The 26,397-nt window shown below is 40.7% G+C and overlaps 1 protein-coding gene across 10 annotated transcripts; it reads right to left on the reverse strand.

Moving 5' to 3' along the window:
- Window positions 1-561: 561 nt before the first annotated feature.
- Window positions 562-26,082, reverse strand: osbpl3b (oxysterol binding protein-like 3b). 10 transcript variants are annotated; one of them, XM_056444356.1, is made up of 24 exons: window positions 25,927-26,082; window positions 24,834-24,990; window positions 16,799-16,948; window positions 13,910-14,026; window positions 13,271-13,324; window positions 12,835-12,951; window positions 12,429-12,593; window positions 11,855-11,978; window positions 10,633-10,736; window positions 10,194-10,286; window positions 9,951-10,110; window positions 9,070-9,200; window positions 8,352-8,453; window positions 6,935-7,072; window positions 6,260-6,353; window positions 5,860-6,089; window positions 3,893-4,030; window positions 3,733-3,796; window positions 3,534-3,612; window positions 3,248-3,392; window positions 2,234-2,378; window positions 2,013-2,139; window positions 1,422-1,544; window positions 562-1,231 (listed from the first exon to the last, which is right to left on the reverse strand). In XM_056444356.1, the coding sequence occupies exons 3-24, from the start codon at window positions 16,892-16,894 to the stop codon at window positions 1,135-1,137; spliced, it is 2,643 nt and encodes an 880-aa protein (XP_056300331.1). In that variant the 5' UTR covers window positions 16,895-16,948; window positions 24,834-24,990; window positions 25,927-26,082; the 3' UTR covers window positions 562-1,134. The 10 variants fall into 10 exon arrangements, with proteins under 10 accessions (XP_056300331.1, XP_056300328.1, XP_056300329.1 ...); XM_056444353.1 differs by lacking the exon at window positions 24,834-24,990 and having other exon boundaries at window positions 12,835-12,948; window positions 16,799-16,945; XM_056444354.1 differs by lacking the exon at window positions 24,834-24,990 and having other exon boundaries at window positions 6,935-7,066; window positions 16,799-16,945.
- Between the last annotated feature and the right edge of the window lie 315 nt (window positions 26,083-26,397).

Raw genomic sequence — 26,397 nt, forward strand, 5'->3', positions numbered from 1 at the left:
CCTGACGCCACATTTACCAACTTTCTGCTGCAGCAGTTACAAAAATTAGACGCAGGGCCAGTCGGCGGTGAGCCCCGATGCTGGGTTCACACTGTTGAATACTAGTTGATACGGCGAACAACTCATGCTAATAATAGAATGAATGCGACAATGATTCACCATCGTCTCTCAAGAAACAAGTGAGAGAGGACTAGACAGAGCAAGCAAGACAATGTCCGCAGATAGATGCCTTTAACATAACATCAACCTTGTAATTATCCCAGTTCATTTCTTAAAACAAAACATTTGGCCAGATCTTGCAAATTTCTCCTTTAAGTAGAACTTGTGTTAACTCTCTGGTCCACAGCTTTCAGAGTTTTCAACAGTCACACATTACGTCACAAAAAGAAAACATCGGAGATTTTATTTGAGCTCACGGAGCATCATTTGGGGCACTTTTGGTCCCAAAGGCCAGGGTCCGAGTAGACAATGGTGAACAATGGGTGTGACTGCTGCTCAAAGTTGCACAATCATTCACACACTCTTATCAATAAGCAGAAATGACTTCTCTGAGACAGAAAGAAAAGTTTCGTAAGGATTTAAAGATCATTTGAACAATTCTTGTTTAGTCCTTACAAAACATACATTGTTTAAAAAGATCTCAGAGATGCAACAACAATAAAATAAACTAAATGAGTACAACAAGTAAGGCATCAGGCAGGTGCAGAATAAATATTGGATGTATATACACTTCATCGATGGCATATCAAGGCTAGTTTATCTCAGAGGCAGAGAATGTCCATGATAAGACAACAGCCAAAGTGACCAGTTGTTGAATGCATTTTAAGCCAGTGTGGACCAGTTAAGATGTGTCATTCTACCAAGTAGTTTCCCTTTTCTCAGTTTAAGTGGCACAGTGTACCATTTCAGGTGAAAATCGGCAACATTTGCCAAATTAATCAACATTCTCATAATATGTTTGCATAAACATGTTGACACAACTTCCATAAGCACTCGCTATTAAGGCAATGACTTTGATGAACTGCAGTACAGAAGAGCAGTACTGAATGTGGATGATGAGATACGGACATCCCGAGAACCCAGCCCGGATCGCAGCTGTGCAGGTCGAAATGTGTGTGATCTGCAGTTCACGGGTCACCAGAGCAGAGGACAATCTATTTGGGTGAAGCCGGGGTCCTTCCTCAGCTCCCAGTATGTGTTGTTGCTCACCCAGGTATCATCATCTGACTTTCTGTGGAGGCAGAAGAAAAGTAAGGCCGTGATGAATACCGTGGAAGATACTTGAGCGTGCTGACATTTAAATTGGGACACAGGCTGCTGCTACAGTGACACGCTGCATAAAGCACTATTACTGTCAGAACACCCACTTTCCCACAGAAGACTCTCAGCGAGAAACTAATACATCTTGATATGTAGGCTACCTGAAGAATTTAGGTTGATGTGTTACGTTGTCCTCCTCCAGGACTCTCCTTCTCTCTCTCTGCAGCTCTTCAATCCGCTGCTTCTGCTCCTCTGCATCCTCTAGGTTGCCCTCCTCCAGCAGTCTGCCAGTCGGACACAGACACACACACATTAGGCCAAGGTGGGGAAACATTCACCCGTCCTATTCATATATAATACTTGTGTGCTTTCGTTTTATATCACTTCAGTATGATAACCTAATTGTGGAAAAACTGGAAAATACATGACATAATAATATGGTGTATAGTTTTAGTTTGATAGCAAAGTGCTTCATATGTGAAGTATACACAGTTTTATGAATCTGAAAGTCTCTGCAGTTACTTGATATTTATTTATCTATTTTGATCCGTGGGCATTTTTTTAGACAGCGTGTCAAGAGGCATGAGAATAATGTCAGATGATGAAAGGTGCTCAGATATTCACTGACATTGAGTTTCTTTTTATATTGATGTCAGATGACACACTGATAGTCTGTTTTAAAGTCTTTTTAGAAATCTTAAGTAATCAAAGACAGAAATCTTTTAGAACTACAGTTGTTTAATGTCTTGTACCTTTGGTCCACACGTAGTCGGGTGTCTGTGGACGGTAGCAGCAGTTTCAGGGACGGGTCCAGCTCGTTTAGTTCAATAGCAAACTTGGTGAAACCGTAGTACTGCTCGAGGTCGACTGGCATTGCATCTGCATGGCACATAAATAACATCCACTGCGTCAGATGCTGATATAAAATGCAAAAAGGCAAACGGTGCATTCTCATGAGAGGAACTCGTCCTACTTGCTCTCCAGATGCATGTGGCTGAGGGTGGGTATCCACAGAACACTGCTTCCTGCCACTTTCCAAAGAGTCTGTGCACGACCTTCCCTTTATTGTCTGTGATGGCTCCCTCCACCTCATTCACACTTGAATTCCAGTATTTGGCCTGGGAAAAGAATTGGCAGGTGGAGAAGAACATAGTATTATGCTCTTAATGTGCATGAATAGAGAATGGATCCCGATCATCCTCCTGCAGTCAGATCGTGTTGCTGTTATGTAAACTGATCACAAGCCACAGTGTGCGCTGGTCCTGTGAGTTCAACGGGAGATGGAGACGCATAATGAGTTCTGACATGTCTGGACTTGCTACCGTGCACAGCTTCAGGAGGTCTTTCAAATGGGAACAGGCTAAAGCAATTAACCTTCTCCTCTCAGTACCAGCTTCCATACATCAAACACTGAAAACATCGAGAGGTTCTTGGTGGCATGCAAGTGAAGAGCACCATCTGTGGAGAAGGTTTATGGACTAATGAAGAGACTGTGTGACTCGTGTTTATGGAAAAAAATTCCAGTTTTTGCACTGTTTGAGGGTTATTAAGATGAAAGATGTCTACCAACACAAGTATATGGCAAATGGGAGAGAGGAAGGAACGAAAGCGCAACAGTATGATAGACCTGGAGTACATTAAAGACGATTGCTGTGGCTTATTTATCACTATCTTCCACAGTACTAGACATACTTAACTGCAAGTTGAATGCAGGTGCGACATCAATGTAAGGAATCATAATTCATCCGTAAGTGTCACATTTACCAACTGAAGAATTGTAAGTCTTGTGTAATTCAAGTGCATACAAATAAATAAGAATTGTATCTTGTCTACCAACATTGAGGGATATTTTAATTTCATTGTTTGAAGAGACCCATCGTTTTTAATAAGGAGTCTTCAAAAAGTGCATTAAAAAAAGAAGTAGTTGGTAGACGTATGAAGCCCAGTATACAGCTACTACATGTAAACTTTTACAAGTTTGCCCCACCTTAACAAAAGTGATCTTGCACTGACAAACATCACTGCTGGAGTTTCTGATGGAGATCTCCCCGTAGTGCTCAATCCAGCGCTGTCCACTGAGAATGTTGTGGATGCAGGACGTCACTTTGTTCCACTCGTAGTGGTCGCCAAAGCTACAAAAAGAGGATTCAAAAGACAATTCCTTTTAACTTGACAGATGTAGACATTGCTTCTTAACTGACACGGTCACTGGATTGTTCAGCCTGTGTGTCTGTCCAGTCCTCCAGTCGATGATAGATGGAGAAGAGACGTACCCAGGCAGAGTTACATGAGTGGTACCAACAGGAATAATCTCCATCGACTTCCCCCAGAACTTGTTCTTACACCTCAAATCTACCAAGCAAATAAGAAAAACAACAACAATTGTTCATATTAACGCTTATCAAGACAAGCAACTACTGCCAACTCTACAGACACTGACAATGGTTCAGAGGAATTTCTATTTTCGACTACCTTGAGAGAATATGAAGTTTTTAGACTCTGCGTGGCAAGCTGAGATCGGTGGGTGATGGCTGACCTGACAATGTAAAGGGTAACACAGAGCATGATTTCACTGCATTATTATTATTATATTATGATTGTCAATAGCACAGAAATTGGGATTCATGAATACCTGCTCTGCAACAAATCGCAAGCCTTTATCTGGCCGGTCACATTCGTATGTCTCCCCCAGGACGGGGTTGAAAGGCTTTCCCCCAGTTCTGTAGTAGCTGGATGCATAGCCTGACACAACGAAGGTCGCTATGTACACCTGCACAGCGAGAAACCAATACCGTTAGCAGGGCTTTATTTTGAATCTTTATTACGGAATAATGAGTTACCTTAACTGAGGTCGAGCAAAAAAGCAACAATTGACCTTTTAAATACCTCAAGGATAAGAACAAATATAAAAAAAGATAAAGTACCATATATTATCAGTACATTAATTTGTAATGAGCAGCGTAAATGTCTGAATAGTCCTCCATTAGTTGCACTGAGCCAAGAGAGCACTGGTAATTACTTCCACATCATAATGGGAGGCCAAAGATTGGAGCTGGCACCAACTTCTTATGCTATTCATTTCACATGTATATACTGTATATGGCTTCATAACTATGGGATGTTACAGGCTGTGTCTTCTCTACACCTCCCAAACAAAACAACATAGTAAGTCAATGCAAATGGAAAAGTGAAACCCTGACTCAGAATCTTCCTGCTGGAAAGATATTAGGGTATTTAGCATGTAATGTTCCTGGTTAGACGAATAACAGCCAGCAAAAATAAATGAGTTTCCTGGCTCTTACAATTGTGCTTGACAATCACTTAAGGGGAAACATTGCCAAGCCAGTGAGTGTTTGCCAGGAGAAAACCCAGACTGGTGGGACCTTTACTCAAATTACCATCAAATGCCTACAGAAACTGAATCATTACGATTAATGTCAGTCCGGACAGTTTCTTCTGATTGGTGATGCCAAGCCTTGAGAAAGCCCACATGTGTGTTGCTATGGATTACAGTGTTACTCTTCACTTGAGCAGAGGTGTGCAGACATTCAAGACTAGCAGATCCGAGAGGGCGGATGACCATTTCATTATTATTTGTGTCGCCTAATGCTATTCTAAGCTACTTCTAAGCTGCCTCTTTGCGAAATGCTGTGTTAAATTATGTCGGGCATTTACTGTGAATGGTAAATACGTCAAAAATATGTTTCTGGCGTACTGAATAGCTTCTGCACAAAGCAGCCTGGTACTTGTTGGTACTTCTGGCACGGCTCTACAAGCAGTGAAACTCTGTTTTCTTGGTAAATGTATTATAAACTCTGTGGGATTTATTGCTTCAATTGTACTACATTTACCATCGATACTGATTGGACATCCACATAACTACTGTAAGAAATGTGTATCTATGAACTTTTCTAAAGAATAGCTTTACAGATTTGGGAAGTACGCTAATTTGCCTTCTTGGCTATAACATAGTTTCCCACATAGAGTGATAACTGGAAAACAGCTAGACTGGTTCTATCCAATGTGAATAACATGTGTTTGTGTACGAATTAAATAAAAAGATAGAGAGTATAGGATGTTAATTGGTCGGTTTTGGAGGTAGTCGTTGTCGCTGTCTCCCCAGGCCTGTTTTCGGTCTTTATGCTAAGCAAAGCTAATAATCTCCTGACTCCAGCTTCAAACTTCTTACCCAACAGATACACAATAAATCTCCTCATCTAACTTGATGCACAAAATAAATAAGCTTATTTCCCAAAATGTCAAACTATTCCTTAAATAAAATAGAAAAACCAAGCCAATTAATTGTTTGGATTTCTTAATGGAAACCCCTAAAATATCATGTTCTCATTCAACATGGACATGTCACATGCACAAGCAGAATGAACAAATTGGCTGTTTTTATTCCAGGATTTAATGAGTCATTATTTCCACCAAGAGCATAAACCCTTAAAATCTTTCTTTTTTTAAATCTTAAAACTGAAGCTTCACCAAGGGCAACTGTTTCTGTCCGAGGCGGCCATGACTGTGCTCAAAGTGAACATCTGATCTGAGCAAAAGAGAATTTCCCCACACACTCAAACAGTGAATTGTCCATCTCACCATACGTTCAAACGGGTCCTGAGTGTTAGCGGCCCTGTCCAGCAGCTCACTGTACTCCAGCTCCTCACACAGCCTCTGCAGGGTGTTGAGCGGCTCATTAAGTTGTACAGGCATCGCCACCTTGGACAGGTCTTTGCCGATGTTATTCCTGAGGATGTTCCACAGGCTGATGGTGCTGTTGTTGGGGCTGGGTGAGGGCAGGCAGGATCGACGCTGAAAAAGGGTGGAGTCTGGAACAGATGGTGGAAGAGGTCAAAGCAGCTTTTGGTGCGGTTAATGCAACCACCAAATATGGACAGTAAGTAATTGTAGAGAATGATATCTGACCCCATAAAACTGCACTGAGGCCAGTATTGTATTAACATTATTATTAAATCCAGCCCACAGTCTCATCGTTTACCTGAGTTTGGTCTCTCACTTTCTGTCTCATTGCTGAAGTTGTCCATGGAAATGTTGTCACTGATGTCACTAATGTACGAGTCATCCTCTGATACCTAAAAAAACACCCAAACGTTAGCTGATAGATATATTTTAAATAGCACCTGCAGAAAGGGACGAGGCAGGTCTCTTTCAACATCCTGTCATGTCAGCAGAAGATCTACTGCGTTACAGATGAATGGTCCCTCGGGACCTGGTGACTAATTTGTACCTCAACTTGTTGTATTTTTAGATTAAAGTAATACAACTTCTATTGTCACATTACTTCAGCTCCAACTACATGAACACTGGAGGAAGAGGAGACTGAAGTGAAGTTTTACTTGTTTTGTGATACAACGTAAAATAATTTGCTTTAAGGCGATGGTTTCTATTTTTAATAGAACAGCACTGAATGTTCCCAACATTTTGCAGACAGAATGGATGAAATGAAGAGCGATAATACATCAAGTAATTTTGTTTAAGACCCATCTGTCTTCTTTTTTCTCATCCATTAATAGCTGCAAACTACATGAAATGACATGACATGACATTATATTTACAATGACAATAATAACTCCATTATTCAGTCATAAATGTCAATTTATACCATTGGCTGATTCTGAACTGCTCACGGTAACCGATTAGCTCTCACACTTACCTCATTTTCAGAGGAACTAGCAGACAGTAAGACTTCTTGTGCATCAAAGAATTCGGACAACGAGTCTGTGATTGAAGCTCTGCTCTCATTGGATACTTGGTGTACGAGGGGAGGGGCTTCATCGACAGAGTCCTGTTTCTAGGAGACAGTGTTCACAGCTATAATTAAGAACAAGGAAAGGGAAACATCTTCATAACCAGAAGGGGTCATTGAGAATACTATACCATCACAATGTGGGGATAATAATAATAATAATAACAATACTACTACTACTACTAATAATAATATTATTATTATTATTACTATTGTTGTTATTATTATTATTATTATTATTATTATCAGAACACAAAAAGCATGCAATATATTAAGACAGTCACATATAAATATATTAAAAGACAGTCACATAAAAGTGTTACTGAAAAGAAAAAATATCCTAAATATTCCGTCCATTCCAAATTCAGGACTGTATTTATTGATTATATAATGAAATACAATTAAATTTCTCAAAATATAATGTAATAAAATATAAAATATAGAGAACTGAATTGAAAAATTATGCAACCCTGAACATATAGTCTCTTTATTTTTACACAGCAACATGTGCCATCGTTTGAGGGTTAAACAGCTATAAACTGGCCAGAAAATGTATTCTACCATTCAGAATGCTTCAGGATTAAATTACTTGTATCAATTAAACCCATGTATAGAGACTGTGTCAAAAGTGTATCACTGTATTAATTATAAAGAGCCAGAAGTGCAAGTGTGCAACAGTTTGCACACTCACTCTACTGTCTGACAAGGTGTTGACATAAAACAAGATGCACATTCAAAATGAACTCATAGCATTTCATCATTCTTCTGAAAAAAAGTCAAAACAAGTAACTCATTATGAAAAAGAAGCATTTCCCACAGAGCCACTGCATCGTTGGTTTTGGCTGAAGCTGATTAATTAGCCTGCCGATAATCTCAGAGGAGGCATATTAGATGTGTACTGTGAGTTTAAACACATTTCCAGTGACATGATTACGTAGATCAGCTCACACTCTCTGGTCAGCAAATCAGATTAGGAGTGCAAAGAGCTTCCTTTAGCCAACGGTCATGTGACAGGTAGCCATGTGAGAGACACAACCACAGGACTGAGAGGAAGCACTTTTATTTATCAAATAAGGAAAACTCAAATTAGTATTATTAACGTTGGTGCTGAAGAAAATGATGTTCTCTTTTTTTTAAATAGTCACAGTCATTATAAAAGAAAGTGAGACGAGCGAGGGGGTGCGGAGGAGGGCTAGTCTGGATGAGAAGGAAGGGACAGCTCATTCAGTCAAGACGGCGTGGGATAAAAATAAAGACAAAGATAATAATAATCATCGTGATAGCGGGGGGAAAGGGAGTAGAGTCACTGCATTCCCTCACCCACCTGCACAGGGGAAGTGAGATGTATTAGTGTGGGATCTACGATGTGGGACTCGGTATGAATCTTGCACAGGCGCTCTCTCAGCTCAGTGTTCTGGGCTAAAGCCTGGGAAAATAACCAGTGTAAACATTGTTCATAGCACACATCCTACAAATAATGCCCTGGACACTGAACGCTGAGATGAAATCCTTATTTATGCTGCTCATTGCCACACTTTTCTTTTTTCTTTTTTTCTTTTCATAAAAGCAGGCTTTAAAACATGCCATTTACCAAAGGGCCCAGGGTTATCACTGCAAACATACGTTGGAAATCAAAGCTCTAATACTCACCTACGACTGACTATGTGAGGTGGAGTAGGGAGAAGACACCCAGCACGGTATTCAAAGTCAAAGAAATGTGTTGGCTTAGGGAGCAACACAAGTTCTCATGCGCTAAAGAAGTCAGCATGACTATGACTGTGTAACCATAAAACAGAAAATAGAAAAAGCCTCTTGGTGGGAGGCAGCAACCACATGACTGTTGAACACGGTCATGATCAGGTGGGCAGACATCACACCAGCAGCTAGTAATCCCTCTAAGAGGCTCCACAATGTGTCATGCCTGGCAATTGGAGTGGGAGGACACGGCTTCTGAGAGGAGTGCAACAGTCTAAAAGAAAGTGGAACACTTCACCACTTAACTTCTTTCTACCGTTTCTGTCTGTGTGTGTTATTTCACGTACCGCTGCCAGTGCGTTCTTCAAACCGACAACCTGCGGTGAGGTCGGGGGAATTGTTTCGTGGTCGACACATTGTTTTAATCTCTCTCTCTCAGATGTAAGGGAACTCAGGGCTGTCTTCATGGTCGCATGCACTGCAGCAACAACAGAAAAACAGGGGAGCGTTAACTGGAAATCAATTGCCACTCATGTCAGAGCAATGCGGATCTAATCACAATACATACAGCAACAAGTCTATCCCACCAGACTTTTAATTAAATGGAACAAGTGTGACATTTTTATTATCTCCGATCACTCAAAGGTGCAATCTTTATTCTAAGACATTCATATTACCACACACTTCACAATAGGTGCTTTGAAAGCCCCATTAGTGAATAGTGCTGGCGATATTAAATCATCGCTGTATTAGTTAAGCCCATCTAAAATCTTAGTTTCATACTTCTGAATGTACATACATCGACAGCTGGGGCAAACGTTAAAACTATTGAACAGAAAAAGTGGGAATGGTACATGAAACATAAATCAACATAAAACACATCCGGTATCTGAATATATATTTCACAATTGGCAGAAAACTAATTAAGACCTGTATTTCCCAAACTTCACGGTTTAGAAATTGAAACGTCTCACTAAGCATCTGCTAGGGGACACGAGACAAACAGCCTATCAGTAATTAACAGCTGCCACGGTCACAACCAACTGTTATAAACAAAGAAAAACATGCCAGTCATATCTATTATGCAAATAAGACAGCAGGCAGACATATTTATGTTCTCAGTTTCTTAACACATTTTTATCATACCGAATTTGTCACACATCCTTCTAAAAGTCAAAATGGTAAATTAAAATGACGGAAAATGAAAAGCTCATGAGACTCAACTCACAGTTGGCGGCAACACGGCAGAAGTCCTCCTGAAGCTTGGCCACGTCAAAAGTGAAGTCCAGGGATTCGGTGTCGGCCTTGTCGTTGCCGAGTGCAGCGGAGGAGAGGTTGGGGTTCGAGGCATGGTGGCGGATAGAGCCAGAGGCGATGCTGCTCGGTACCTACAGTAGAACAGGAGTAGAACTTAGAGAGACAAAAAAAAGAAAGATGAAATATGGTCACACTTCATTGTCGTGATGTCTACCTGAAGCTTTGTTTTGACATCTTTGTTGTAGTTCTTAGAGCGCCATATCCTTGGTAGTCTCTTTTCCTTCTTGGGGCTCTCAAATGTAGACCCCTAGAGAACAAAAAGAGGTAATGAAGATATTGATGGTCGAGACAGAGAGTTTTTTCTTTTAAGAAGCTTTTCTTTTGAAATGGTTTCATTGCTGGCAGTAAGGTTTCAGTTCTTTCTATATTTAGTTGCAAATGACTTGGGGGCATTACAAAATATTGGTGGAGAGAAATGATGAAAGACAAAAGAAGACAAGCTACTTTGCACAAGATTCTTTGTCATCTCGTGTTTTGGATGTGATGACGTTAATTTACTCGCCAGTTTTTCAGAGTTAATCTTAAATTGCAATTATGATGAGCAAGCCTTCTCTGCATGTCACGGTGAAATGAATCAGGAATAACGTGCTGACCTGCAGTGCTTGGATAGATGGAGCCGAATAGGTTCGGTGCAGGACCTCCATACTCTGAAGCAGGTGGCTGAGCTCCAGCAGGTAGACCTCACAGACGGACAAGTCTGTTGAATGGAGGAAAAATATCCACATCAAGAGAAGGTGGAAAGGAAAGGAAACAGACGAGACAAAAGAGAATCAGAAAGAAAGAGAACACGTCCATGGAGTGGTTCAGCCAATAAGGACAGACCCATTGATCGCCCCCTGTACAGACTCTACAAACTTCCTAACCTGCCACCCAAGAAGTCAGTGACGACCAAGACTTTGTTGTTCGTAGGGACAAAGGACAAGTGACCAAGCAACTACACAAGTCACTCACTTTTCAGAGTTCACTGAACAGACAGCAGGTTGGGGTGAACTTCCATGAGGGGCGTATACAAACATTGGCGTGGCCAGTGGTTCAGAAGAGGAAGTGGCTTGAACAGATACATGTAAGTATCTGATTAATATATTTAATGAGGAGTGGTAAACAACTGAATTAGTGGCAAGACTAACTCTTGTGTGGATTATTGTGTAGAAATTCAGAACTTTTGAAGTGAGGAAAATGTCGACGGGACACATCATCAGAATACTAATCGACTAAAATCGAGAGACAGAGTTTAATCCTAAGCAACATAATGCCAGTCCTAACTAAGACAGCAGGCAGACAGATTTAAATGGTAAACAAACTGTATTTGTAGAGTACTTTTCGAGACTTCCAACCACTCCACCGCTTTCACGCTACATGCCTTCATTCACCTATTCACACCATTCGTACACATGGTAGTGGCTACCATGCAAGGTACCACACGTCAGGACTATATAACATTCACACACACCGTCGGCAACTTGGGGTATAGTGTCTTGCCCAAGGACACATTGACATGGACTAGCGGAGCTGGGGATCGAACTGCCGATCCTCTGAGCCGCAGTCCCCCCAATTAATATTGGCATTAACTGAAGCATTCAATCACCTGCCTCTCTTACTCTCAATGGCAACTGAACTGTGACTAGGAGACTCATAAAAAAGCACTCACCTTTATGAGTAATTGGATGGAAATCCCAGATCCAACCCACATTTTACCCATGGTCTTTAGCTCTCAGCCGAATCAGATTTGAACAGTTTATTGACAAGAAGTGCATCAGAATACTATTTAGTTTTAAGAAACTCCACAAATAACGAGGCACAGCTCTACTCTCTCACCTTTGGAGCACTTGTCCATGTCGCCAGATGACTGGAGCCAGGCAGCTACTTTGGCCTGGCTGTTGCAACTTAAAGGGAAGTCTCCTGCAGAATGCACTGTCGACTGCCTTCGTATAGACATGCACTGCAAACAGTAAACACACCCAAAGGTCAGTCCAATAACAATGTGCTTAATTCATACACTGCTTCAATAGAAGGACTTCGACTTCAGTACAAATTGTAGATGAAATAATAACTTTTATGAGCAAATATACTTTTTTTCAATGTACAGTGTGCCATACAGTGCACAAGTACAGATAGATAGATAGATAGATAGATATATATACTTTATTAATCCCCAAGGGGAAATTTGTCGTCACAGTAGCAGCACCAATAAACTAAACACACGAGAATAAAATATAAAAAACAGGGATGAAAGATATAGATGTATACAAGTAAAATATAAAATACAAAATGAAGTATATACTGTATATGTATATAAAATGAAACATATATGTATATATATATATACACACACACAAACAAATATAATACAATGACTGTGCAAAGTATACAAAGTAAAATATAAGTATACCTTTCTGATAGAGGCACTCTTCGCCGCGCTAGGGGAATTGGGGGAGGGGTAATAGGGATAGTAGAAGCACTGCTCGGGAGGGTACATAGCAATCTCATTTTGCCGATAGAGCCGATGGTGACGCAGTTTGGCAACCCATTCATCAAACAGCTCCTGTGATTTAATCTGGAGAGCATATACCACAATCAGAAATCAACACAAGGGCAAGTAAAGGGGAGGAGGCGTGAAGGTGGAAAAACACACAAGTGCTGTAATTGTCCCTCTCTCACACAAGGTCATGTTAAAGCCTTTTTGGTGTTAGCACCTGCTCCAGGATTAAAACAGGAATAATCTGAACAATCCATGTTTATCATCACTTCCAGTAAACTATCGTGAATGCTTTACATTCATTGGCCTTGTGGTTTACCTTCAGGTGATAGATGTTTTCCTCAGCATCAAAATCGATGCACTTGGCTTTCTTCTTAATGGCCATGACAGAGAGACCAACGTCAATGCAGCCATGCAGTTTTCTTTTCTCGATCTGCTAGGCAAAGTCAACACACAGAAATCATTAAAAAAATGCAGCGGGACGCTGTTTTGTTTTAAAACACACTGTAATCCATATCACATTTGTGTTGTCTCTGGCAGCATTGAGACATAATAAGGTGAGATTGGAAAGTACAATGTTCCATGTGATTCCTATCAATGACAATAGCATTGTGAGGGAATGACGGCCCTTTGTATCTACGGGCACATACATATATTTGGGCAAAAACAGCCAGCAGTACAACAGGCAAGTGTCCTTTGTAATCTTCTGTAACTGACAACCACATAATATGCAGCCAGAAGGCATGTGTACTCACGTCAGCACTGCACTTGCCATACTTCAAGATGCCCTTGTCCAGGAAAAAGTATCTCTGTCGGGGGAAGGGAGGACAATGAGTGAATGAGATGCAACACACCCCTGAACGCACATTTTAAGTCACTGTTGTGACTCAGTGATTGTGACAGAGTGTGCCTCTTGTTCATGCATGGTAATATATCTGCAGTGATATTTTGCTGCATCTTGTCTGCCTTTAATCTTCCCCTCACTCTGTTCTTGTGACTCTTGGTGCTCAGTTGAAAGCACAAAGACCTAAAAAGCTCTGTTTGTGAGTCAATACTAAATGTATACAGTTCTATTAACCAACAGGCCATCAGCTAATGGAGCCAAGTAGTATCATCCCAGTGAAAGCTTTTAGACAGTCACTGACCCGGGTCACATGTGACTCCTCTGTGGGTGGAACCATCAACTGCATACGCTCAGTCAATTCGTTTAAACAGATGAATCAGCACATTTTTAGAAAAGAAATCTGGAAAGCGTAAGATATGACTGGGAAATGGAAATAGAGTTCAGTTGTCGAGGGCGTCTAGGATGACGTCATAAAGTCTATCACTCTGAGAGAAGATTAAGTGGGAGGCAACGCGTGTCGTTCATGAACCTCACAGTTGATTGATGATACCTTATGCCAGCCCTTCATGGGCCACTTTCTCCTCTTCAGCATGAAGCCCTCCTGTTTCTGGGGCTCCAGGACATTGCTGAAGCCTCCCCGCAGGCCCTCCACTATTTCCCAACTGTCCTGTGGGCAGAGTTGTTTTCTGAGAGCTCTGACATGATGGATAGATGTGAGCAGCCTGTGCGCACACATGCAGATCAAAGTGGCATCAAGGATAGGTGACCTACAACCAATGAATCATCAACAGTCAAGGTACCAAACTAAATGCAGCGATGTGTGGCTGTTTACATGTTCAGTCTCTCCTTCAATGCAGTGTCAGTTAGTCAGTGGGAGGCTGTGGGAGGAGAGTTTCATGGCTGAGGAAAAATTCAGCCCGAATAAATGTGGTGTCCAGTATGGAGCTTTCACTACTTTCACCTCATGGTCCTATTTATACAATTAGCTTACCTTTCTAATCTCAACTCTTCACAACAATCATTTCCTGACTGAGATTAGAACGCTCTATCCAAAGCAAAAACAGAGATTACGGTGATATTTCATCACAGACTAATCCTGTAGTCTATATGTGTACCTTTTTTGTTGTCATTTTTGTCTTTATTGACAATTTGACAGTATAGAAACAGACACATAAGGGGTTTGAGACTGAGGGGTTATTTATATGCAACAGAGGTCCCCTGCTGGAAGCTAACCAGGAACATTGGAGTCATAACCACAAGGTCAACAGGATGAACCCTAGAACATTTTCATTTTAAATCTGGATCTTGTTAGTCTCCAAATGTTATTGTCATTTATGGAGCACAGATGCTAAATCTTCCCTCGTGCCAGCTATCCAAACATGATGCTGTGCTGCTTTTCTGCTTTATATACTGTAATTGTAAACAAAACACATTTGTGTACAGTTAAAAGAACTAAATAATTCATGTTGAAAAAGCAGTACATTAGGATAACATCTTAAACTTTCTGAGGTATTTATGTGGGACAAAAACTCACATCATGTCACTGCTATCCAGAGGGACTTTGGGGTCTTGGCAGAGGTTTGAGGTGACTTGTTATCTCTGAATGATCCAGTGTATAACAGCTCAGGCTAAACAAACTGACTGCTGTAGGTGAGGCCGTCTAAAATAAACCTCATCTCTGAAGGGGGTTGGGTGGATGGAGAGGGCGTGGCTTGTGGGTTGTTCACTTTCCCTGAGCGCTCATCACATCTCCCACTGACACACTCACGCAGTGAGTCATTGTCACACAATGCTGCCCGGGCATTTCCCCTCAAGGTCGAGAGATTCTTCCACGGGAATAACTGACAGGAAGACATGTCGTGGTCCAAGGGTAGCTCTCAGCATAAGAACAGTGTAAGTCATGAATCCAAATGTTCAATATAATGTACATCCTGCTGCATATGAAGACATAGCCCGACATTTTGGGAAATGTCCTCTCTTGTCGAGATTTGGATGAGAATATTGATCCCACTCTCATGATTGCACTGAAAATATGAACCTACGGCCTGAATATGGTTAGCTTGGGGAACAGCTGCTTGCCCCGCTCTGTTGACTGGGTGAAAATGTAACACCTCTAAATTTCCCTATTGAATAAATGACAAGTTGTAGTTAAGGTTCCAGAAGGTTCTTGCACACAAAGTAGGAATAGTCTGGCACACAAAACCTCGTAAAACGAGATATTCTTACACTTTGCTTTTTCTATGAATAAAATAAACTATGGATAATGGATTCATTTATATATATATATATTTTTTTATCAACAAATAACGCAACAAAATATTGTAAATGACAAAAAGAAAATCTTAAATAAAATAGAAAAGTATACGTTTTAAATAAATAATAAAGATAAAGAAAAGACAGACCACCAGTAGAAAATATATAGTCAATTAAATTAATACGGGGTCATCATTCGCTGTTTACAATTTGTGATCAATTCTTTTCAGGTCAGCTGACTCATCTGTTCCTTGTACACAGTCCATGTTCCCCAGTGGTGTTCGTGGGATCGTGCTTTCATCCGTAGGGATGGAATCATTATTGAGCTGTGGGAGAGCTGGTTATAGAGCCACTTCCTTGTCTCCAGTCACGCTATCCCAGCATTTCCTGGCTCCAGCTTCATATTTACCATACACTGACGAGAGGGTTATAGATCTGTCCACATAACTTTTTTGCCAGAAAGTGAATCAGCATATTTCCCAAAATATTGAAACATGATTTTTATCTTTTGATCAATATGCTCAAATAATGAACTTATTTATTTCAAGAAAATTCAACTCGGATTAACTGTCATGGGTGATCGGAAACTTAGATTGAAACACATCTTAAGCTTCTGAGGTTAGAAACCATTTTGAGTAAATAATGAGGTATATATGTATTTGTTGTTGGTCTGTCCAGCGAATTAAAACACCTTTTCAGTCCCTGTATTTTGTGTTTACTCCAAGTGACCAATAGTCTCTGTGTGTCCTGTGGGCAGAACTGGAGTGAACCTTTATTACTTTAATTTCCAAACAGAAAAGCTGTTGCGGGTAATGAAAAATGTATGAGTCTGCTGCCTGCAGATAAACACTTAAGGCAAAAGCAACAACAGTTTGTTCTTGGTGCTAATGTCTTCACTAATGTATGTCTGAGAGACCTACGGCTCTGAAGGGATTGTTGAAAATGTACATTTGACTAATTCAGAGGACTCAAAAAGGAAATGATGAGGCCGTCTCTTCCGGCTTGCAGTTATAAAACCCTACGAAAACCGCAATGCCTATTGGAATGAGTAACTCCCATGACACAGAGATCCTTGAAGAACAGGCAGCATTTTGTTTGCAAGACTGTCCAGTCAGATAAAAAATTGTGTAGAAGCTAATGGTTCAAACATTTCAAGTCCTACAGTGTCAACACTGTTGTGTTTTACCTGTCGGCTGTCAAGCTTGGATGAGGTGCTGCTGTTGCTGCGTGACACCGAGGATATCTTCTGCGACATGGCTGGACTACGCTCCTCTGAACCCATCTCTGCAGACTGGCCAGTGCGGGCTAAGGCTGGAGTAGCAGGAACATTCCTCTACTGAGAGCCGATAGTGTGGAGATGGGGCCAAGGCGAAAGAGGGAGGAAAGAAAGACGTCTTTCAGAGGCGAGCCCTTTCAAAGCATTTTAGCTCTGTCGTACTGAAAAATGCATTAGGTTATCTAGAGCGATTAGTTACTTCCCTCTTCATGTTGCAGAATATGGGATGTCAAGAGAATAGAGACACAGAAGAGTTGTGAACATAAGATGAGACCGTAGGTTTGAATAATTCATATCTTACACTTACATAGATTGATGGATTGTTAGCATTTCAGAATCATATGGATCTAAACTACCCACTAGAAGTATGTGAGTACAGCAGTGTTGGAAGATGTAGTCAGACCCAAATAAAAGCAACACTGTAATACTATTACTGCACATCATACGAAATGTCTCCAGATGATAAATTAAGGAAAACTACAGAATGACTATCAATGAAATGCACTTGACTGTTTGTGAGACAAACAGGGACTTAATGCTCAGGGAAACTGGAATATGTTCTCACATTTACTACATGACTAAACATTACTTGATTAACTGAAAACAATAGACAATAGCTTAAACTGCAATGTGTAAGCAGCTGCATTGGCACACTAAGATTATCGAAAAGCTTAACCCGCAAAGTGCATACAGCGTCAGATAGAAGTAAGAAGTAAGTAAAGACTTTTGCGTTGCCCTTTTGAAGTGTAGTGGAGTAGAAGTACAAATTAGCTTTATATTGAAATACTCTAAGTTGAACTAGTGAACAACATCAGCTCTGTCTTATAGAATCCATCACACGGTTCATTATTTCAGTAGCTGATCTCAATCACAGGACAGTGGACAGGAAATAAGCGTCACTTGAAATATGCAGTGAGATCTGATATCATCAGGGTGTGAAAATAAATAGTCCTCTTTCGTAAATGGCAAACTTCAGTCAACTGCCACACTTCACACAGACAAATTAACATTATGTTCATGGTCCACTGTGAGTGGTTTGTCACAGGCTAATCACATAACCAGCCTTAGCAAGCGGTGGGGTGTCTGTGGTCCAAAGGGCCGTGGTTTACCCTGACGGAGCTCAACACCCCAAATGCAGCCACAACTATGGGTCAAAGTCAGGAGGCAACAATGGACCCAACCGCAGGTCATCCAGAGCTAAGCTCGAGACAACCAGGATTTATGAGATACTAAATGCAATGCATCCACTGCATTTTCACCATCTCCTATCATTTATTCATCGACTTTCCACTGATCACACCTGCTATGCGCAGGTCTGTAACATTGTCACCATTCAGGGCACCTTTTTATGAACTATATTACCACCACTTCTCAGGCCTTAATCTGCTACGGCAGTTTTAGACGTCAATGTCCCATTAATTACCCTTTCTCCCTGAAGAGCACATGCTCTTTGATGAATGAAGAAATAAAGTAAGTGATTGCAATGAAACTATATTAGATTACAGCTGCAGGGGTAAGGGTTACTGTTCGTATGGATTTTTGTTGTTGCTTCACTTAACAGTTGTAGCTGTCATTTATAGACTGAGAAACACAAGGAAACAGATATGAGAAAAGTAAATTAATTGTATTACATAAAAACAGCGTCAAATATGAAGACTGTGCAAGTCGCCCGTGGCTCTTGTGGCTCTTGCTAATGAGCAGAATAGTCAGACCTCAGACCATAGCTTGGTCAAGAGGGGGATGCTGGCAGGCAGTGAGTGGCGAGTGTGTCAAAGAAACAGACGGGACCACATGAACCCTGAAAGATAAACACGAGCCACAAAATTAAACTGTCATCAAGATGGTCTCCCTTTCATGTATGAATGCATCAACACTAAAATACACATTGCATATGTGCAGTGTATGTACATGAACGCACATATGTATCAACAGTGGCAATGATAAGACCACCAAAAGCATTCAAAACATGGGACACACCAACTGCTGACTGCTGTGTTTGTATTTTGTTATACAAATGGTACTGACCGGGACAAAGAATGATCGTTATCCCAATAAATGTGTTTATCTACCAGGCCGTATGGACACAATCCATATCGCGATACACCAGAGCAACACAATTCACATTCAGTACATTGAGTAAATTGGCATTTCAGTTTTTAGTGGTCAATAACACTTTTTAAATAATGTACAGTATACTCTACAGACTGCAAATCTAAAGCGGGGGCACATTTTTAGTAAGGCGTAACTCCTCATTAACCACCCACAGTTCACAGTGCAAGCCCATGATATCATTTATACAAAAGGCTAATAAACGAGTTACATGGAGAGGTGACACATCTCTTGAATATTGCAGTAAGTTGTGGGTGGAACCTGCAATAATGACAAACCAGTGAGACACAGACAGATGCATAACTAGCAGGAGCTTTATACTCAAAGCTGTTCTGCTTTTCTCACCACACAGAATCATCATCTTATTGGAAAACCTCATTCTGACCCCCGACCGAAGCAAAAAGTTTCAACTTCTCTGGGAGAGCAGTGCCATAGAATTAGTGTGAACATCTAATTGTTTAAGGCTCCAGAGATTGTACGTAGGCCTCTTGTTCCAGACTGAAATGTCTTGGTTACTATTAGAAAGATTACCATGGCATGTCAAACGAACAGCCATTGACTTTTCTTGTAGTGCCAGCATGAGATTGACAGTTGAGGTTTGGAAATAAAATGTTCGTAAAAATGTCTACTGCCAATCATGTGTCATTCAGAATGAATTGTAATTACTTTGTAATCAACTGAATTTTAATTCAACACCACCAGCAGACCAAGTGGACTCATTACTTAACCGTACAGGATGCTCAGGCATTTTATACACGGCTAAGAGGCATTTTTATATCTAAGGAAATCATATTATTTCAATATATTCTGAGAAAAATGTAAATTGTCCAATTCCATAAATTAACCATGAATGTATGTAGTTGCTTAAGAAAACAAGTCACAAGATGCTGAGATGTTACACCTTTTGGAGCTCATATGCCTAGTTATGTAACTTTAAGAAATTCCAGACATCTGTCAACACATCCTTGGTCAATTATATATTTCAGTTGAAGTTAAAGATGGCTTAATGTCCTTTTAAGCTGCACTAACAAGATTGATGGAAGCTGAAAGCCCTCCATTACATTTTGCAGTTCATGTTGCATATGTTGGTCCGTCCTTTCACCGTCTCCAGAGTCTGTCAGAGAGCTCACAGGCCAGGCAGGCTTTCAGGCATCATTAAGATGGGACTCACTGGAATACACGTCTCATGGCTGAATGGTGAGGCTTTTAGTGTGTGTGTGTGTGTGTGTGTGTGTGTGTGTATAGAGAGAGAGAGAGAGAGAGATGAACAAACTTATTATTTGCACATTCAAAAACAAAGTTCATATTTTTATTTCCCCTGAAACTTTTGTTTCTCTCAGATAAAAGATCAAACTGGAGAATAAGTTGTTGTTGCTATATATATATATGTTTTCAATAATGACAGGAGACATTGATGGACCAAAGTGACTTAAGGAAGTTGGGTTGAAAAATACAGTGAACGTACTCAAACTCATTTTATGAAGACACAACACTGCTAGAGTTCAGTAATGTCAATAAGCGAAAGTGGGCTTTAGGAGGCATGTGTAACGGGTTGTATATGGACCGAAATGCAACACACAAGTCTCCAGAGATCTTTCACTTTTAATTCGAACTTCCGGAAACAGCAGGCATAGTTAGACAGTCAGTGTCAAAAGGCTGGTGGGTTTACTGGGAGTCAGGCAAGGCGGGTAGAACAGGGGCAGGCAGGGTCGGTATCAGTCTGTGAGTGAGTGCTGGAGAGTCCTGCATGGAAAACCGAAGAACAATTTGGCAACGTGTGTCTGGGAGGCAGGAGTCTATAGAGGGGCTTGATTGATGATCAAATGCAGGTGAGTGAACAGGTGAAAGGAGTTAGACTAACGAGGAGGGAGTGACTGAAAAGTAGGGTGTGGAGCTGAACTGTGACAGCATGTTTCTAAAAATGGAAGATTTACTTTTACCAAGCAGAGAAGATAACCTTGAAATACATAAAGGTTAACATAATCTTTACAAATAAAAATGTATATGCAAGAGTTAAGAGTTGAATTGCATTTTTATTCCAAGCAATAAAAAGCAGTTCATCCACATTTCTATACGACCTTTGAAAATAAAATAGCCAATGTTTATGTTTATAGCAAACAAAGCAGCAAGCAGCAATACTTTAAATACAAATACATTTATTAAATTTAATTAGTATAAAAGATTGGCTTTTCAGCTTGAACTGAATTTCATTTCGTTTGATGTGTGACGGATGAGAAACTCAAGGCAAAACTAAGGGGAAAAAACACTTGAAGCTTCGCTCTGATCTTTTCAGCATAAACTTGACAACACACATGGCCTCTGCATTCAACAAACACTGAACGTGGTGTTGTGGTGACCACCTTATCTATACAGGCCACAAGCCATTCTCTGACAGATAATTTCTCTCAATACAAAGCTCTTTAGCGACAAAGCAAAATCCGGCGAGGCGAGTGGCCAACCTCTCCTCTCATGCTGCCATCATCCAGCTGGAAAAACCCAAATCAGACCCCAATCACTGCCTCATTTTATTTGCCTTTATCTTCCTCTGCAGGATAAACTCCTCAGGAGCTAGTTTGTCATGAGCACAGTTAATATTCTCCGGGTTTGCTTTGGAAACAGCACAGTCATAAAGAACATTTTCTGAAAGCTGCTTGCCACCAAAGGAGACACATGGGCTCTCACTTGCTGCATCTAAAACATATCACTTTAATATCAGTAATGTTATTACATCTGTGCACTACCCTGCTGGGATGATGCCACTTAGTCTCCGTGATTCCATTATGTGAAATGCAGAACAACCCTTTCTTGGGTGGGGAAGAGAAACTCTGATATAAAAGGAGAAAAGGTAATGGTGGCAACACACGACAACTAAATATTTTGTGCTGTGATTTAATACTGAATCAGACCTGCATTTTATGACCCCATACGTCTTTGCTTAGGCTGCAGCAACAAGTTGATGTAATGTCTTAGGGGGAAAAATAAATTCAATTTGGAAATGCTGAATTTTTACGGTAAGATTTAATGTACAGTAAGAGTTAGACTCTTTGGGAAATGCCGTTATTTTCTTTCTTCTGAGAGTAGATTAATAGTGTCATAAATTAGGGATACCATATGGACAACTCCAATCTGAATGCATTGAGTTCAGTTAAGGCCCTTCAACAGGCTGCAGTCAGAATCATCTTCTCAACCCAGTCTGAAAAGTTATCATGGAGAGTAGAACATGGGAAACTGCACAGACAACAGTCCTGAAAGTCATTAATTGCCATCTCCAGTCATTACTTCCGCCCTTTATTCTTCCCCAAAGGACCTGAACAATGTATATGAGACTATATATATTAATATTCATGCACCAATATCTTCAGTATCTTCACTATCACCCAGCAAGCCACTCTAGCGCAGAGTATTGATACAGAGACTAAACTGTCTTGATCCCAACATGAGATTGATTATTCATCGGTACATCTCTCAACCAACCAAGCATGGTCACATTTGCGAGCACACGTCTGCATGTACAGCCACACCATTTCTAAAAGAGACACACAGATGTCTACACTCTGACATATGACGAGCTTTACCACACTCTCTAACAAACGCATCCTGTTAATCAACCACATCCTCAACGTGCTCCCCCATCTCTCGGTCACCATTTCTTTCTGTTGTCGGCTTCGAGTGAGACAGAGGTCTTCTCCTTTGTTATAATCAAAGTGTATGGGACTCATAACTCAACACCACCTCATTAGGACGCAGAGTAGACACAGAGTAGCTCAACACTCACTGACAAAAGAGTGGGGAAAAACACAAATGAGTAAAATGCTCCTCTCGCTGGCTGGCTCTCATATGCAGAAACTTGCGTGACAGCATGATCCAGCTGTTCCCAAATGAAAGACGACAGTGCTTACCGTCATACCACTGCTCTGAATAGGACGCAAACTCCACCTCTAGTCTGATGTATCCCAGAATAGAGGATGATGACATTGAGGTGGCCATTGTGATTGTTAGAATGCAGATTTAGTCTCATAACAATGGACAAGAAATCGATATAAACGAGACGTAACAGTCTTTCGCCATACGAGGCTGTACTGAAGCTAAATATTGCTTTAATGAGCATGCTAAGTTGCTCACATGCTCACAGTGACAATACTAATATGATGTTGTGTGGCCGGTTACATTTACCAGGTTCACCATCTTAGTTTAGCCTGTTAGCAATAGCATGCTAACATTGACTAATTATCACGAAACACAAAGTGCAGGTGAGGTTGATTTCATGGTAATCTGCCCAATAGCTGTGGAGATATCTGGATCAGAGTGGTGGACCAACTGACCAACAGACTTTGCCATCCTGATAAGCCTCTAGCGCCTCTGAAAACGCATGAAGAGCCCCATGAGCCCCGAGTACCATCTCTAACACACGCATGACATGTCCACAGTCTCCAGGAACTCGAGCTCTGATTACAGTTCTGGTTTTTATTCTGTTATGGTGAAACTGTTGGTCTCTCTTTATGAAATAAGACACTGCTGGCCGACTGTTGTGAAAACAAACAGGGGTGAAATTGTGCTGATCCTGTGCAGACGGAAACAAAATTGTTGTTGACAGAATTTGAATAGAAGGTCAACATCTGACAATTGTGTCAAATACTGAAAATTGTGATAAGGTGCTAACAGGAACATCAACAAAATCCTTAAGACATAACATCATTTTAGGTATTAGTTCAGAAGATGTAAGTAATAATTTGAATAATTTGAAAAATGACTGACCAAATACTAAAGAAATGGTCAGAGTCAGTGCCGCCATCCTGTACGATGGTTTAATATTTCAGCCGCGCAAAGCAGGAGAATGACCATGGCTCTCTGGATGGTTTTGGGCGTGTGCTGTTTAAAAAAAGTTTGTGCTTAAAATGTCATGCTAATATCTGGCAGATGTTCACAGTTACAAAAGCAGCTTCCAGCTTCCTTCTGACACTCTGATGTCTGGTGGAGGCTTAAGACTTTAAAAACACATAATACTAATGAGATAGTCTAAGTCACTTTGACTGGGAAAACGAATTACGTAATATCATAACAGTCTGATCTTATTTATTAAATACAAGTGAAATTATTATGTTTTAATATATATATATGTTGTCCTTGCTACTGTATAGTGCCATCACCTGTATTGTAATTGTATTGAAATTTCATAACAAGCTAACATGGTTCATAACATTAGTTTCTCTGTTGGCTACCTGTTGAGGGAAACTACATGAATTATTTATGGAGGCCTACTGCCTACGCAAACAGAGGCAACACCTGCCACATGCAGGAGAAGCTATTTATCCTCCTCCTGAATTATTGACCTGCTGTTTAGCGGAGCAGTTTTTGCACTGGTTACTGTATAACTTGAAATAGTGTCTTTAGGTGATTGCAAAGTTTAGGTTGTGCACATTTATTCAAAGATTCAGCTCGACACAGGGGTGAAGCTGAAATGACCGTAGAGTTTACCTCATGCAATGCAATGCCCAATTGCTATTTTAGATGCATGTCTTGCACAGTAAAATAGTTTTTAGTTATTTCCTGCTGCTGCATTGCACACATTATATTGATTCCTCTCCCTCAGAGTCTCCCTGTGTCTGGCTGCAATCACTTATTTGGGTGTGTGAGGAAAGAAAAAACCTCAGGGAGCTGCGAGAATAACAAATTGACAATAACAAGCCTCAGAGCCGGTGAAGAGATGGATAGTGTAAACCGAGAAGTTGTCCATGCTCTAAATTTGATGCCCCTCCAAGTGTTTATTAAAGAAGCATCACAAAGCAAAGTTTCTAGTCTCTGAGAATTCTTCCCCTGTTTGTGATTATGTCCTCACCTGTAAACCAATCTGAGGCATGCAGGATGTGCTCACGATCCACCTTCTTTACTCCATGTCATGTCAGACGTTTTTACAGGAACTCTCAATGGCTCCTATTGAGCCTCACACTGAGACACACAGCCAGAGCAGCCCCTGCAAAGCCTCCTCTGTAGCACTGTTGACACAACACCCAAAGAGCTGAGATAAACTTGTGTAAGTCCAGAAATTACAGCCTGTCTGCAAGTGAGCCACAGAAATAAACAAGAGAAGCTTTGACTCAACCAAATGTTTTAGGATTAACAGACATTTGACTGCATTTTGTTGGCAAAAACACCATATTCAGCATGGCAATCACTGTTATTATGTTGGCTTACACACAATTGTAATTACCTGGGAGTGTGCTGATAACTGCACACATATTCTATTATGTCTGCCATCGGCATAGGAACAGAGATATTGTAAATCCTTCATATTCCATTGTTTTGCTCCAAACACTGTATTACGTATGAGATACTGAGCTCAAATCTCTGATTGAATCTGAAAATGTCTGCACTATCTGCACTCACGATCACACACCTACATCCACTCAGAAGAGAAATACAGCCACTCATACATAGAGGCACATTATTCATACTTTTGGCTTGGGACTGAGATTTACTGAGAGCTTGCTTGTGTTGATTTACTGTTTTTGGAAATCGTAAATCCTCCACAACTTGTCTTTGCTTGTCGAGAAAAAGAGGAAGGGAGCTGAGAGTTACCATGGAGACTATAAGGATGTTTTAGTATTGATTGTCTGAATCACATTTTATGAATAATATTGCAAACGATTGACTGCCCAACAGGAGAGTTAAACAGTGTTATAAGGAATACCTGTCGTTTACATTTGGCTTATTTCTCTTTGAAGCTTCACAAGTGAGCACTCTTTTACTGCAGTTCAACTTAAATTAAATGTTCAGTTTTAAATACTGCCTCAGAGAGCAAGAAAACAGGAACTGCAATGAACTTTTAAATGCTCTTGAATAATTTAACTGATGTGATTTTCAAAAAAGAATAATGTTATCTCGCAAAAGACAATTTTATTTTACTTAACAAAGGACAAAAACGCACTCACCTCGACAAAGTTACAGATGTGCATTCCAGTTGGTGAAGACAGATGTTGGAAACAGTCTGTTTATTATATCCCAATGAGAGAATACTGCCATTGAAGAGGGACTCAAATTACAGCCTCAAACAGACAGCCTGCCCTCTCCAGGCGGACGTGCACACACATGCCCGGCTTTGAGGAGCATCAACGCCTCCACCGCTGTATGGAGGCAGGCTCCGCCCTGCATGACTGACTGAAGCCAACTCCAATTAAAATGGAGAAGAGCTCCGCGTTGGCAAGAAGGGGGCGGGGCCTGTGTCATTGACAGCATTTTTTTCCCCGTGATGTGTTGAGGAAGACAACAAAAGCAAGGGCAGGCAGTGCAGACACGAACCCATCACGTGTGGTCTTTAAGTAATTGTTTAATACTTGCAGAAGTATTTCCTGATTACATTCCTGTGTCCACTTGTAGTAATAAGTTTGATAGCTTTTTTTGAT

This window comes from Pseudoliparis swirei, chromosome 22 (assembly GCF_029220125.1).
Source record: "Pseudoliparis swirei isolate HS2019 ecotype Mariana Trench chromosome 22, NWPU_hadal_v1, whole genome shotgun sequence".
In the NCBI taxonomy this organism is placed as follows: domain Eukaryota; kingdom Metazoa; phylum Chordata; class Actinopteri; order Perciformes; family Liparidae; genus Pseudoliparis; species Pseudoliparis swirei.